The sequence below is a fragment of the Zonotrichia albicollis genome, chromosome 6, assembly GCF_047830755.1.
Source record: "Zonotrichia albicollis isolate bZonAlb1 chromosome 6, bZonAlb1.hap1, whole genome shotgun sequence".
Classification (NCBI taxonomy): domain Eukaryota; kingdom Metazoa; phylum Chordata; class Aves; order Passeriformes; family Passerellidae; genus Zonotrichia; species Zonotrichia albicollis.
Genome location: NC_133824.1, coordinates 4,467,318 through 4,481,101, shown reverse-complemented (window position 1 = coordinate 4,481,101; position 13,784 = coordinate 4,467,318). Strand labels below are relative to the sequence as shown.

Below are 13,784 nucleotides of genomic sequence, written 5' to 3'. Positions count from 1 at the left end.
AAAAAATTCATGAGCTTGGGAAACAAAACCATAAAAAGTTGCCTACTCCTTGCCAGCTTTCGTTAGAACATCAAACTAAAGTTTGTTTTATATAAAAGCTGGAATACCAGTGAGAATATTTCATTTCACTGCAGCTTGACTCTCTTAGGAGTCGGATCTGCACAAAGCAAAAATACATTTCAGCCATAGTGCTGCTATGTGGTGTGATTATGTCCTCCCATTACAGAGGACTGTACTCACTGACTTAATTCTTTATCCAGACTTGTGGAAGATGAGGAGAGACGCTGGACTGATGAGAACATTGACATGGTTGCTCTAAAACACTTCCCCAACATTGACAAAGAAAAGGCTATGAGCAGACCTATCTTGTACAGCAACTGGCTGTCAAAGGCAAGTCAAAGTTTAAGAAAAAATAAACCCTGAAATTAAATAGGTTAGATGCAATTGAGTGATGCAGCTCTTATTAAAGTGATAGTTGGTGCCCATCATGCTGTTAAATTGATTTCCAAGAAATTTTTACTGTGATTATCTGAAGTGAACTCTGCCACAAATTTCATAGCTTTTATGCCAGGGATGCTATGGTAAGAGCTACCATGGAATGTAAAGGCAGTATTAAATAATATTTCTGCAGAATATTGTGACACTACCAGGTGACAGTTATTCCTTATGGAATCTCTTGGATTAGGCAGTGACCCTTGAGCAATCACCCTGATATTACACATTTTCTGGTGACCTGTTTCTTATAATCTGAAATGAATCGTCTGGGTAACCTGTACAAATCCTGGTGAGTTTAGGTAAAAGTCTACCTAGCTTTTAGGTAGGTAGTGATATAAGTAAGTGACTAGGAAAGGCTGTTTAAAATAAACTGGGGAAGGGATTTAGTCTTTAGTGCGACTTCCCAGTCTCTTTGGTAACTGGCAGCACAGGCTCAGCCTGTGGTAGGTTCAGTAGTTCCAGTGTTTAAACCCCATGCTGATACCTGTAACACTCTAGGCAGTGGACATGTTCCTGTGCAAATTAAATGAGTACAATGTTCTTAAGCTTTTGTAGAGGATTATTTCTTCAAGTATTCTAGTAGTTCTGCTTTGGTGTACTCATAAATTTACCCCTAAGCAAATCCCTTAATCTTAACTTCCATACTGTATTGACTGTATTGGTTCTTTTAGGATTATATTCCAGTGGATCAAGAAGAATTGAGAGACTATGTGAAAGCTAGGCTTAAAGTCTTTTATGAAGAAGAACTTGATGTCCCACTTGTCCTGTTCAATGAGGTCTTGGATCATGTGTTAAGAATTGACCGGTAAGTTCAGACTTCCATTGCTGCTCATATAAGCAGTATATAGAGTTATTCTAAACCAGAATAGCCTCAGACCAGAGTAGGAATGGAGCATGGTCTCATTGATGTCTATAAAAAATATACTGCCAGCCTCTAGATAGTGGGATCCTGACTAGAAAGGTGTGTCAGTTTTGGTACTAACTTGTAGCTTGGATGTTCTAGGAAATGCTTCTGTAAGTTGCTAACACTTATCAATCACACTTGGTTTTGTTCTTTTTCAGAATCTTCCGTCAGCCACAGGGCCACTTGCTGCTAATTGGAGTCAGTGGAGCAGGGAAAACAACCCTGTCAAGATTTGTTGCCTGGATGAACGGTTTGAGTGTCTACCAAATCAAGGTTGGTGTGCTAAGTTTACTTCTAAAATGTTCTGAGTCGAAACTCCCACTTATATATTGACCCCTAAAATCCCATTAAAAGCTAAACCAAAATGTTAATTACTCATGTAAACTCTTACCAGGTTCACAGAAAATACACAGGTGAAGATTTTGATGAAGACCTCAGGACAGTATTGAGACGCTCTGGCTGCAAAAATGAAAAAATAGCTTTTATTATGGATGAGTCAAACGTCTTGGATTCTGGATTCCTGGAGAGAATGAACACTCTCCTAGCCAATGGAGAGGTAAGAAGATTTTAAATAAATATTTTTTGCACCTTTTTGCAACCATAAGCTACAACAAAACTTACCCTTTGATTTAGGTTCCTGGTCTCTTTGAAGGAGATGAATATGCTACCCTCATGACTCAGTGTAAAGAAGGAGCACAGAAAGAAGGTTTAATGTTAGATTCACATGAGGAACTCTACAAATGGTTCACCAGCCAAGTTATTCGCAATCTCCATGTAGTGTTCACTATGAATCCATCTTCTGAGGGCCTGAAGGACAGGGCAGCTACCTCTCCTGCTCTCTTCAACAGGTAATTGCTGCATATTTCAATACATATGGTACATTACAGGTACCATTAAAACACTGCTTTTGGGGAAGTCTTCACAAATCCTTTGTATTTCAGATGTGTCTTGAACTGGTTTGGAGACTGGTCAACTGAAGCACTGTACCAAGTTGGCAAAGAGTTCACAAGCAAAATGGATCTTGAGAAACCAAATTACGTTGTGCCTGATTACATGCCAGTTGTGTATGATAAGCTGCCACAACCACCATCGCACAGGGAGGCCATTGTTAATAGCTGTGTGTTTGTTCATCAGACTCTTCACCAGGTATGTTATTACACTGCTTAACTTACACTTACCTCTAGGCCATGGCATCATTCACAAGTTTCCTAAAAACTATGATCCTTGGCATCCAGAAAATTTTTAAACCAGTGCATACTCTACAACACTTTGTTCCCCCAAGGCTAATGCTCGGCTGGCGAAACGAGGAGGCAGAACCATGGCAATCACACCACGCCACTACCTGGACTTCATCAACCATTATGCCAACTTGTTCAATGAGAAACGAAGTGAACTGGAGGAACAGCAAATGCATCTGAATGTTGGTCTCAGAAAAATCAAGGAAACAGTTGATCAGGTATGTATTCTTAAAACTTTCCCCTCTGTAAAACTGAAGTGAGTAAATAGATCTCAATGGTCAATATGAATTCTCTTTTATATCTTGCAATCAATCATAGGTGGAGGAATTGCGGCGTGACCTAAGAATAAAGAGTCAGGAGCTGGAAGTGAAAAATGCTGCAGCCAATGACAAGTTGAAAAAGATGGTGAAGGACCAGCAAGAAGCTGAGAAGAAAAAGGTAAAATTTTTTGTTAAATCTCTCTACATAAAAATTATTTTATTTACAAAACAGAGCCTACAGTCCAAGTGCTGGAAGAAGTTCAGCTTCTAAAAAGCAGTATTTTTGTGAAATTTCCTTACAGGTTATGAGCCAGGAGATTCAGGAACAGCTGCACAAGCAGCAGGAAGTCATTGCAGACAAGCAGATGAGCGTGAAAGAAGATCTTGACAAGGTGGAGCCTGCTGTCATTGAAGCTCAGAATGGTATGTTAGCCCCCCAAGAGATCGCACTGTGGTCTTGGATCTAAAACTGGTCTATGGAAATGTGTTTTGTGATCTGGATTGATCCTGTCTAATAAAAGTGTAGGCTCTTAGCATGGGGCTGAGCAGAGTTGAAGAAATCCCTTTTAAATTCACAGTCTTTGAGCTGTGATTTTGTAGTTTGTTTTTTTTTTTTTCCTGTCTGTAACAGTACCAATCTGATTCTTGATACTCCTTCTATGGCTTGTGGCTTAGTTTCTGGCAAGACCAGCTGTAGAAAGACCAGTGGTGCCTTGCTGCTGAACAGACAGTATACAGTCAAGCTGCCCATTCATTAAACTGGCTAGACAAATCACTGGTTTGAATGAATAATTTTTAGGCAGCAGAGTAAGTTGCCTGTGCCCGTTTGGCAAGTTGACATTCATGAATGTGTATCTTGTAATGTAGTAGTTATTCAGGAGTATCTGCTTCTCTAATAACCTTACATTCCTTTTTAGAATCTTAAAGCATTTTTACAGATCCAGGCTACACTGCTGGGCTTTGCTAACTGTTTGTTTTCTTCCCAATCAACACTGTTCCTCTTTGTGGCACTGGTTAGCTGTGAAGTCAATAAAGAAGCAGCACCTGGTAGAGGTGCGTTCCATGGCCAATCCCCCTGCAGCAGTGAAGCTGGCCCTGGAGTCCATCTGCCTGCTCTTAGGTGAAAGCACCACTGACTGGAAACAAATACGTTCCATCATCATGAGGGAGAACTTCATTCCAACCATTGTTAACTTCTCTGCTGAGGAAATCAGGTGAGGTGCAACTGTGAGATATTTATGTGAACAAACCATTTACAAAGAACAGGGGGTCTTAACTGGACTTTGCTCTGTGTAATTGCTTTGGTAGCACTTGACTTCTTTTGACACCAACTTATTGCACATGGTGAACATGCAGCTGGTACAGGAAATAGACTGCTGAAGCCAAGGTGTATCATGAAAATTGGGGCAAAGCAGCTGCTTGTTGTGTGACTTAATGACATGGTTGCAAAGCAGTGTGTTGGTGTCCAAAGCCACAGTCAGTTGAAAGTGGTTTTGCAGCAATAACAGACCAGGCTGCTGATGGCTTTATTCAGCTTAGGAGGTCAGCTCCCTAGCTGGCTCTAACTGTGAGCAGAATGTCAAACTAGAGACATCTAAATTCCCTTCCAGCTCCAGAGTTGAGCAGTTTGTGAATGACTAATCTTAAAATATTGATAAGTTTTTTTTATCACCTTTAAGCTGTAGTTTCTGAAACAACATGTTGAACATCCCAGCTACTACTCAGCAAAACTGACAGGAAATGTTTCTTGGCAGCTGTGCAAGGCAGGCTAGACAAAGGGATACTGAGCACCTGTATGCTGACATAGTGTACTCATGCTGTCTGTATAAATTTTTCCCTTGCAGTGATGCCATCCGGGAGAAGATGAAGAAAAACTACCTGTCAAATCCAAGTTACAACTATGAAATTGTAAACAGAGCATCACTGGCCTGTGGACCTATGGTGAAATGGGCAATTGCACAGGTAAAGTCAGCTTGAGGAAGCAAAGGCAAGGTGAAAAGAGTGAGCCAGAAGGCACATGGCAATGTCTAAAGGCTCTGAATTTGCCTTTATTCAGCTGAGTATTACAAGCTATTTTGCTTCAAAGAAATGGGGTAGATGGTTTAGATGAATGCTAATGGAATATATATATATAGTGTCATGCCAGAGAATTATTGGCCAGTTGTGATACAGCCTCTGCACTGAAAAACTTTGGGTTTACAGTGAGCACTGGTGGATACTTTCTATATGTGATATCATTCTGCAGGACAAGGCAGTTGTCCAGTGGAAAATGAAATGCAGTCCTCTTAATGAGACTGCATTTGTCTTGCCTCAGAGTAGGACACACTCAAGGCAGACTTTTACGTTTCCTAAAGGAATGGGCTTTGGGAATCTTGCCCCCAAAGCAAGGTACCCAAGAATGGTTTTACTTGCCTGTTGGTGCTCCAATAGAGCAAAATTCTTGGCTCATTAAAACTGTGCCTGCTTGGAATGGCCTTGATCTGGAGAGACTCTGTTTAACTTGAATCTTGCCTACAGGCCCTGTCCTAATTGTTCTGTGGCTTAGCTTTACTCATTTCACTGCTGAGAAGGGCAGATTAGAACAGTACTGGCATGGACACCCCATTGAATATTTATGTAAAACAATGCTGTGCACTTCTCAATGGGGTCTGAACCTTTTGAATGACTTTGTGTAAATCTGCAGCAGTACAAGGATCTTGCAAAAAGCAGTTACTTATGTTTCTGTGCTTAGTTTAAACTAAGTTACTTAAAACAGTTACTTATGTTTCTGTGCTTAGTTTAAACTAAGTTACTTAAAACAGTTACTTATGTTTCTGTGCTTAGTTTAAACTAAGTTACTTAAAACAGTTACTTATGTTTCTGTGCTTAGTTTAAACTTATTGTCTATCCTGGGACTGATAAACAATACTAAGTTTCTCTTAAGTAGTTACTAACTCTTACACAGATCAGAAGTACATAAATTTGAAAAGATGCAGTTGATAGTATATACCTGAATGCTGTGGTTCCTGTTAACCTGTCATTTTAGAAAGTGTACAGGTTCTATTTTCCATTTGCAGCTGAACTATGCTGACATGTTGAAGAGAGTGGAACCTCTACGCAATGAGCTGCAGAAGCTGGAGGATGATGCCAAAGACAACCAGCAGAAAGCAAATGAAGTGGAGCAGATGATTCGTGACCTTGAAGCCAGTATTGCCCGTTACAAAGAAGAATATGCAGTTCTGATTTCGGAGGCTCAAGCTATTAAGGCAGACTTGGCTGCTGTTGAAGCAAAAGTAAGACTCCATATACCAATAATTTTTCATTCTTTGATCTTTGACAGTCTGAAATTGAATCATTCTTTGAATTTGAGAGTGATTGCTTCCGCTGTGCAGGGCATTTGAGCTGTTTCATCTCTGGGTGTCATGAGGCTTTTCAAGAAACCTGTCTGGAGTTAGAGAAATACCAACTCATGTTGCTGCTTGATTAACAAGACAGTTCTCATAAGGTTTTAAATATATAGAAAGCCTTTGAAAACAGACATGGATGTATTGGGATTGTAATATCTTAACTGGACTTGAAGGAGGGGAGTATGGATTTCTCTGTGTGCTTGGTCTCATCATTAGTATGCTGCTACTCTATTAGTACTTACCATTTCTAAGTTCCTCAAGGTAACAGAAACAACTTAATAAATTAGCACTGAAGAGCCCCAAATTTATCTCATTCTGAGCTTTTAAATTTAACTTGGGCCTTGAGTCTGAATTTAAGTGTTCTGAGAGACTTGTAATAGAAGAACATTTCATCATCTAAAGAATCTACCTTCACCACTTATTTCTAGGTAAACCGTAGCACAGCTCTTCTGAAGAGTCTTTCTGCTGAACGTGAAAGATGGGAGAAGACAAGTGAAACTTTCAAAAACCAGATGTCCACTATTGCAGGAGACTGTTTACTTTCAGGAGCTTTTATTGCCTACGCTGGCTACTTTGATCAGCAGATGCGTCAGAATCTGTTCACTACGTGGTCTCACCATTTGCAGCAGGCAAACATCCAGGTAAAGATACAGTCATGACAATTAACCGTGAATTGATTTACTGCAGGAGTTAAACTTTAGGGTTGCTAGATAAAGAATGGAGCTGTTAGAAAGCTGTTGCAGCTTTGTAGAGCTGCATGTACTTAAAATGTCTTCACCAGCTGGTTGGAGAACGTCAAGTTAAACATTAACTTTGTTTGTTTCCTGCAGTTCCGCACAGACATCGCAAGGACCGAGTACCTTTCCAATGCCGACGAGCGGCTGCGCTGGCAGGCGAGCTCCCTGCCTGCAGATGACCTGTGCACAGAGAATGCCATCATGCTCAAACGCTTCAACAGGTGCTTCATTCTTAGATGTGAAGTTCTTCAGCAGTGTTCTTGCAGTAGGCAGGGTTTGCACCTATTGAATCACAGTAGCTCTTGCAAAGCACTGTTTCACTGGGGTGTGATGTTCTGATGTTCATAAAGGCTTCTCAGCCATGTGTAAACATAAAAACTTTCATCCACCCTTGCTTGCCTTTTTTGCTTAGCTGTTAAAATAAGTTGGCTTGAACTATTTTGATATTTGAGCTGTTTTGTTGCCCAAATACAAACTTATATTTCAAAACTGAAATTAATCATTGAACCTGCCTCAGTTTAGTGAAGGAATAAACAAGGTTTTAGAGGTGAGACTAATAATGCAATGTAAATTCATAAAACTGCTTAGACACTCTCTGCAGTCAAAACCTAACTAATGAAAGTGTTTTATTACTGATTAAGGTATCCATTGATCATCGATCCCTCTGGGCAAGCTACAGAGTTTATCATGAATGAATATAAAGACCGTAAGATAACTCGTACAAGCTTCTTGGATGATGCTTTCAGAAAGAACTTGGAAAGTGCCTTGAGATTTGGTAACCCACTTCTTGTTCAGGTTAGTGGCATGATTGTGTAGAAGCTATTTAAATTCTTGAATTCTGTCCTATGTATTAGAAAAGTTTGCAATTGTTCTCTTGCATGTTACTAACATGCAAACAATTTTATTTTCAATTTACAATTTAACAAGTAAACTAGTGAGACATGCGGTGTTAGTCCTGAGAAGAATTAGTGAGCTACAAAATCAGAAGAAGGTATTTACTTTTCCACCATTTCAAGATGAAATTCTTTTATTTCGAAATGATCTTTCCATATTGTAAAATGACTTGCTACCTATCTGTTCCTTTGTTTTTATGTGCTTTCTCTAGTCATAGACAATGGCAACTAATACAGTTAGTTATCTAGAATTAAATCTACTCTGAATATCAGGGAGAAATTTCAGTAATATGAAGAAATAGGCAGCTATAGGAATAATTGACTTTTGCTTGAAATGGGTATGTTTTTCACTTCTTAGTATGGAAAAGATCAGTAACTGTTGCTTGTGCTGTTTAGAGTAGGCCTTACCTGCAGTAGAGCTAACAAAATTGCAGCCACTAATAATGCTTCTCTTCTGTACCTGTGTAGCTTAACTACACATCTAAAGTGCAGATACCTTCTGAATGTGATCCCTATTCCAAACCAACTGCCAATTGTTTGCTTACCAGAATTTTAAGCCCCTGTTGGATTGGGAATTTTAGCTTGAGACATTTGCAAACAACAGTCCTTAACACACCTGTCTTTCTAGGATGTGGAGAGCTATGATCCAGTTCTGAATCCTGTTCTCAATCGTGAAGTCCGAAGAACCGGAGGCAGAGTTCTGATTACTCTGGGAGACCAAGATATTGATTTGTCACCGTCCTTCGTTATCTTCCTTTCCACCAGAGATCCAACAGTAAGTAAATCAAAAGCAGTCCTGTTTGTAGAAATGGCATGTGAGGAGAGCTGAGATAACTTTTCCATGTTTCCTGTGACAGGTTGAATTCCCACCAGACCTCTGCTCTCGTGTTACGTTTGTGAACTTCACCGTAACTCGCAGCAGCTTGCAGAGCCAGTGTCTGAATGAAGTCCTGAAAGCTGAAAGACCAGATGTTGATGAAAAACGCTCTGACCTCCTCAAGCTTCAGGGTATGTTTGCCAAAGTTAACTTCCCCCTGTTCTAAAATACAGTGGGTTTACTCTAAGAGCACACAGTGCTCTTATCTTCATACTCTTTTTTTCAGGATGCCCAATGGCAAAGTACACACATTTCACATAATTCTTTAACATATCTGTACAATATGTATGTATGACTTTTTTTTTTCTTCTAATTAAGGTGAATTTCAGCTGCGCCTACGTCAGTTGGAAAAATCCCTACTCCAGGCACTTAATGAAGTGAAGGGACGTATCCTGGATGATGACACCATCATTACTACACTTGAGAACCTGAAGAGAGAAGCAGCAGAGGTCACCAGAAAAGTAGAAGAGACTGATATTGTCATGCAAGAAGTAGAAACTGTTTCCCAGCAGTACTTACCTCTTTCTACAGCATGCAGCAGTATCTACTTTACCATGGAGTCACTGAAACAGGTGGGTTGAGTTCTTCCTCTCAGGAGCTTTGAGTGTTTACTGGTTAAAGCTAAATAGGCATTGCCCAGTATTGCAGTTTGGTGGGCTTACTCTGTTGGTTATCGAACAGCAAGATTGTGGAGACAAAAAATAAACTCTTTTCTCTTTCAGATACATTTCCTGTACCAGTACTCCCTCCAGTTTTTCTTGGACATCTATCACAATGTCTTGTATGAGAATCCAAATCTGAAGGGAATTACAGACCATACTCATCGTCTCTCAATCATCACAAAGGATCTCTTTCAGGTTCAGTTTTTTAATTAATAAATGTAATTTTTAAATAATTTTTGAAGGGTCAGAGTTCAAAGCTTCTTACACTATTACTGTGTTTTGTTCCTAGGTGGCCTTCAACCGAGTGGCACGTGGCATGCTGCACCAGGACCACATAACATTTGCCATGTTGTTGGCCCGTATCAAACTGAAAGGCACCATTGGGTAAATGTTTGCTTCCTTGCTTCACTGTAGTTGAAAAAGGGAGGGCTGTCTTGAAGGCATCTAGCTGAAGTCTTCTTTTCCCTTAACATTAGGGAGCCCACATACGATGCAGAATTCCAGCACTTCTTGAGAGGGAAGGAGATTGTACTAAACACTGCATCTCTCCCCAAAATCAATGGTTTGACTGTAGAGCAGACAGAGGCAATGATGAGGCTGAGCTGCCTTCCTGCATTTAAGGACCTTGTTTCAAAAGTTCAAGCTGATGAGGTAAGTGGTGCCTGGGGTCTGTCTCTCCACTGCACTATTGTTAAGCTTTTCAGGTGTCTGCTTGAAAAGCTTCATGCTTAAAAGCAAACCCTCCTGCTGTGGAAAGGGAAGTCCTAAAGATTAGCTAGTTGTAGTTGTAGAAATGAATGTTTTTACTTCCCTCAGTACTTCCCTTACTAACCCAGCTGTGAAACTTGTAAATACCAGCACCATTTATCATTCAGAAACAGTTTCACCATGCCTCTGGCATTGTGGTTGACCAGCTTTGCTTCCCATGGTAGCAGAAGGTGTGACACTGCATATATTTTGCTGCATCACTATTGTGTGATAATTATGCAGTAGAGGGGAACAGCTTCAGCCACAAATAACTTCATTATGGTGGGCTCTTGGACATGCCTAAGTGGAATCAATTTGGATAGTACTCAGCTGCTGAGCACTGCACCTTCTCATGACTGAAGTGTTCAAAGAGTAATACATCTTTGTCTTGACTGTGAAACTATGTCATAAATTATATCCATATCTTAAATAGTACCTGTTTGGTTTGCCCTGCCTAATTTTTATATTAGAAGTTGAATTCTCTTTACTACATCTATTTTTTCTCGAACTGTTCAGCCTGGGGTAAAATAACTTATAACTTGGCCTGGGACTTGAGAGAGATCTGTGGAATCAGGTGTGCTGGAGTCTTATCAGTGAAATGAAGCATATCAGTGAAAGGATTTGGCACATCTAAGGATAGGATAATAGGCAAAGTGTAATTGGAGTTTTACATACACTTGCTGTATGTTTCTGATATCTTGAAAGTCAACTTCAGGTTTTTTACTTTTTTTTTTTCAATACAGCAATTCTGCATTTGGCTGGACAGCAGTTCCCCAGAGCAGACTGTACCATACCTCTGGACTGAAGAAAAACCTGCAAGTAAGTGAATGTGCACTGTTGTCCATATCAGTCCTGCTGTACTGATCTAAGTAGTTACTATGATTTTAAAAGCAATTCTAAAGTAGAATTTAATTTTGGACTATAATGGTTGAGAAAATCATAAGGTTGGGATTGTATAAGAACCTCAAGACTAGTGGGTTTGGTTCTGGGTTGTTTTGGGGGTTTTTGGGATTTCACTGGATTTTTTTAAACCAAACTGTCCTAAGCAGTAGTTACAACACTTGGTTGCTGCACCTTAACCTGTGATCTGGTCTTCCACTGAGGATGAAATGTAATTCTACAATCTCATTAGATTACATAATAGTTTGGATTAACCTTAATCATTGCCAATCTGGAGATTTCTCAATACTCTAAAAAGCTCCAAGACAGATCTTCTTAGGATAGGGCTGGTCTAGTAGACCTGCAGTTGTACCTAAGCATGAAGTTACTTCTTGCTACATTAGTTGTCAGTGGTAATTTTTAAGAGTGAGGACTTGAGGGTAACTGTTACCCTTCAGTTCCTCCCCTGTCTGAAAGGTAACTTCAGGAAGTGTTGCTGTCTTTGATCATTCCATGCTCATTTCTGTCACTTGATAAATTAAGGATTCTAAGCTCTTCTTTACTAGCTGCTTATTGAAGCTGCTGGAGCATTAACTGGAGCAGCTCTAGGTTATCTACTGTATCCATGCTAGTCAAGTATTTTATGAGTGAGAAGATGTGAAAAGATCTGCTGTCCCTGGAAATTAAAATCACTCATGTCTGTAATTGTAGCCTGTAGATTTTGTTAACCAGCTGAAGCTGTTAATTGTTTTTTCAGTCGTCAAATTGAAAACAGAATATAAGCATTTAATTAAAAAGTTGCATCAGATCTTCCAAAAGGATAATTAACTTTCTAAATATGTAGTCTTCAGAACAAGATGGGGGGAGATTGAATGGAGAATTGAAGAGAGGAGGGTCCACATAATTCTGTCTCCTGTTTCCAGCTCCCATTGGACAGGCCATCCATCGCTTGCTTCTGATCCAGGCCTTCCGTCCGGATCGTTTGCTGGCCATGGCACATACCTTTGTTTCCACAAATCTTGGAGAGTCTTTCATGTCCATTATGGAGCAGCCTTTGGATCTGACACACATTGTGGATACAGAGGTAAACTGCTTGGATTTGAAATGCTTAGGGCCACCTTGCCTGAGTTCCACAATGAACATTTCTTCCACTTTCTCTTCTCTGGTATGAGTGGATTTTTTTTTTTTTTAAGTAAAACTAAGAGTAACATAATGGTTTTAGTTGTACAGAGGGAAGAAACACTAAGCTTACTGCACTCTCATATTTATCTAGTGATTGATTCATATCCTTTTCAACTTCTTGGAGCACAGGTGAAACCAAATACCCCTGTGCTGATGTGTTCGGTGCCTGGTTATGATGCCAGTGGTCATGTTGAAGACCTTGCAGCTGAGCAGAACACACAGATTACTTCTATTGCTATTGGTAAGAGCATTCCTTATTTCAACATCTAAGCATAAATGAAATTGTTAGCAGGAAGAGATTTAGCAACCCTTCTGTCTTTCAGGTTCTGCCGAAGGGTTTAACCAAGCAGATAAAGCAATAAACACAGCAGTGAAATCTGGAAGGTAAGTTCTGTTTCATTTTCAGCTAGAATGCTGCCTGGTGGAAAGGTAAAAGGGGGAAGTTTATTGGTTAAAGAGATAAATCTGTGAGTAAAACAAAAGAGTAGGCTTATCTTTTGAATTTTAGTTTGTAATAGCAAGCACATCTGTTTAAATATTTTCAGGAGAAGTAGGTTGTACCTGCAAAACAAGAAAGTTAACTCATTTACAGTACATAGTAACTGATTATTTGTAGAAGGCAAGTTTAAAAGAGGGAGAAAAATCTGTAGCTTTGATACATTCTGTTGCTCTTTGTGATGATCTCAGCCAGGATCCATAAGCTGTTCACTAAAAAGCACTTGTTCTGTTTCAAAAATTCACAGATGGGTTATGCTAAAGAACGTTCACCTGGCTCCTGGCTGGCTCATGCAGCTAGAAAAGAAACTTCATTCCCTGCAACCCCATGCTTGCTTCAGGCTCTTCCTTACCATGGAGATTAATCCAAAGGTAATAGTGATTTAAAATTTGGTTATCTTGCTGAGTAACTGGCTTGCAGAGCTACGAGTGCTTCCCAGGGAAGGTTCTGTCATGACTGCCTTCTGCAGTAAAGAAGGACAACACACCTGTCAGGGCAGTTATTATCTTATTTTCTGATGAATGAACTGTAGCTGTAAACTTGATACTGTTCCTTTTGCTGATTCCCCTGATCACCAAAAAAAAAGGCAGTACTTCATGTGCTCACCATGAGGTTTTGAAGCTAATGCAAACTCTGCTGGGATTTAATTTAATGAAGGCTAAAGCAGCTGGATTTGAGCTTATTGATCTTGTCTAGGTACCAGTGAATTTGTTACGTGCTGGTCGGATCTTCGTGTTTGAGCCTCCTCCTGGTGTAAAGGCAAACATGCTGAGGACCTTCAGCAGCATTCCAGTTTCTAGGATGTGCAAGGTGAGGCTGTGGTTTGTCTTGATGAAACTAATTGAAGAACATGTTTGTTGAAATCTTACCTTAGATGATAAAACCTGAGATATTAAGATGTACTTGAAGTGTTTTTTCTCTCCTCACCCAAGCAAAGTAGTAGTCGCTTTTTCTGTTGGTAGAATGTATTCAGTTTCAGTGGCGATCTAGCATTAAATCTGATACTTTCTAGTCTTTTAGCAGGCTTT

The 13,784-nt window shown here is 39.8% G+C and overlaps 1 protein-coding gene across 1 annotated transcript in view; it reads left to right on the top strand.

Moving 5' to 3' along the window:
• Positions 1 to 13,784, top strand: part of DYNC1H1 (dynein cytoplasmic 1 heavy chain 1) — a 44,851-nt gene that overhangs the window by 26,203 nt on the left and 4,864 nt on the right. Inside the window, exons 43-69 of the mRNA XM_005483227.4 lie at positions 261 to 390; positions 1,167 to 1,300; positions 1,558 to 1,672; positions 1,794 to 1,955; positions 2,033 to 2,247; positions 2,341 to 2,545; positions 2,682 to 2,855; positions 2,956 to 3,075; positions 3,200 to 3,320; positions 3,916 to 4,111; positions 4,742 to 4,859; positions 5,954 to 6,169; positions 6,712 to 6,924; positions 7,114 to 7,241; positions 7,662 to 7,815; positions 8,542 to 8,688; positions 8,771 to 8,921; positions 9,109 to 9,362; positions 9,513 to 9,647; positions 9,742 to 9,836; positions 9,929 to 10,103; positions 10,943 to 11,018; positions 12,002 to 12,162; positions 12,390 to 12,501; positions 12,584 to 12,644; positions 13,004 to 13,127; positions 13,453 to 13,566. Coding sequence (XP_005483284.1) covers positions 261 to 390; positions 1,167 to 1,300; positions 1,558 to 1,672; positions 1,794 to 1,955; positions 2,033 to 2,247; positions 2,341 to 2,545; positions 2,682 to 2,855; positions 2,956 to 3,075; positions 3,200 to 3,320; positions 3,916 to 4,111; positions 4,742 to 4,859; positions 5,954 to 6,169; positions 6,712 to 6,924; positions 7,114 to 7,241; positions 7,662 to 7,815; positions 8,542 to 8,688; positions 8,771 to 8,921; positions 9,109 to 9,362; positions 9,513 to 9,647; positions 9,742 to 9,836; positions 9,929 to 10,103; positions 10,943 to 11,018; positions 12,002 to 12,162; positions 12,390 to 12,501; positions 12,584 to 12,644; positions 13,004 to 13,127; positions 13,453 to 13,566 — 4,006 coding nt within the window. The remainder of the gene's footprint in view (positions 1 to 260; positions 391 to 1,166; positions 1,301 to 1,557; positions 1,673 to 1,793; positions 1,956 to 2,032; positions 2,248 to 2,340; positions 2,546 to 2,681; positions 2,856 to 2,955; positions 3,076 to 3,199; positions 3,321 to 3,915; positions 4,112 to 4,741; positions 4,860 to 5,953; positions 6,170 to 6,711; positions 6,925 to 7,113; positions 7,242 to 7,661; positions 7,816 to 8,541; positions 8,689 to 8,770; positions 8,922 to 9,108; positions 9,363 to 9,512; positions 9,648 to 9,741; positions 9,837 to 9,928; positions 10,104 to 10,942; positions 11,019 to 12,001; positions 12,163 to 12,389; positions 12,502 to 12,583; positions 12,645 to 13,003; positions 13,128 to 13,452; positions 13,567 to 13,784) is intronic.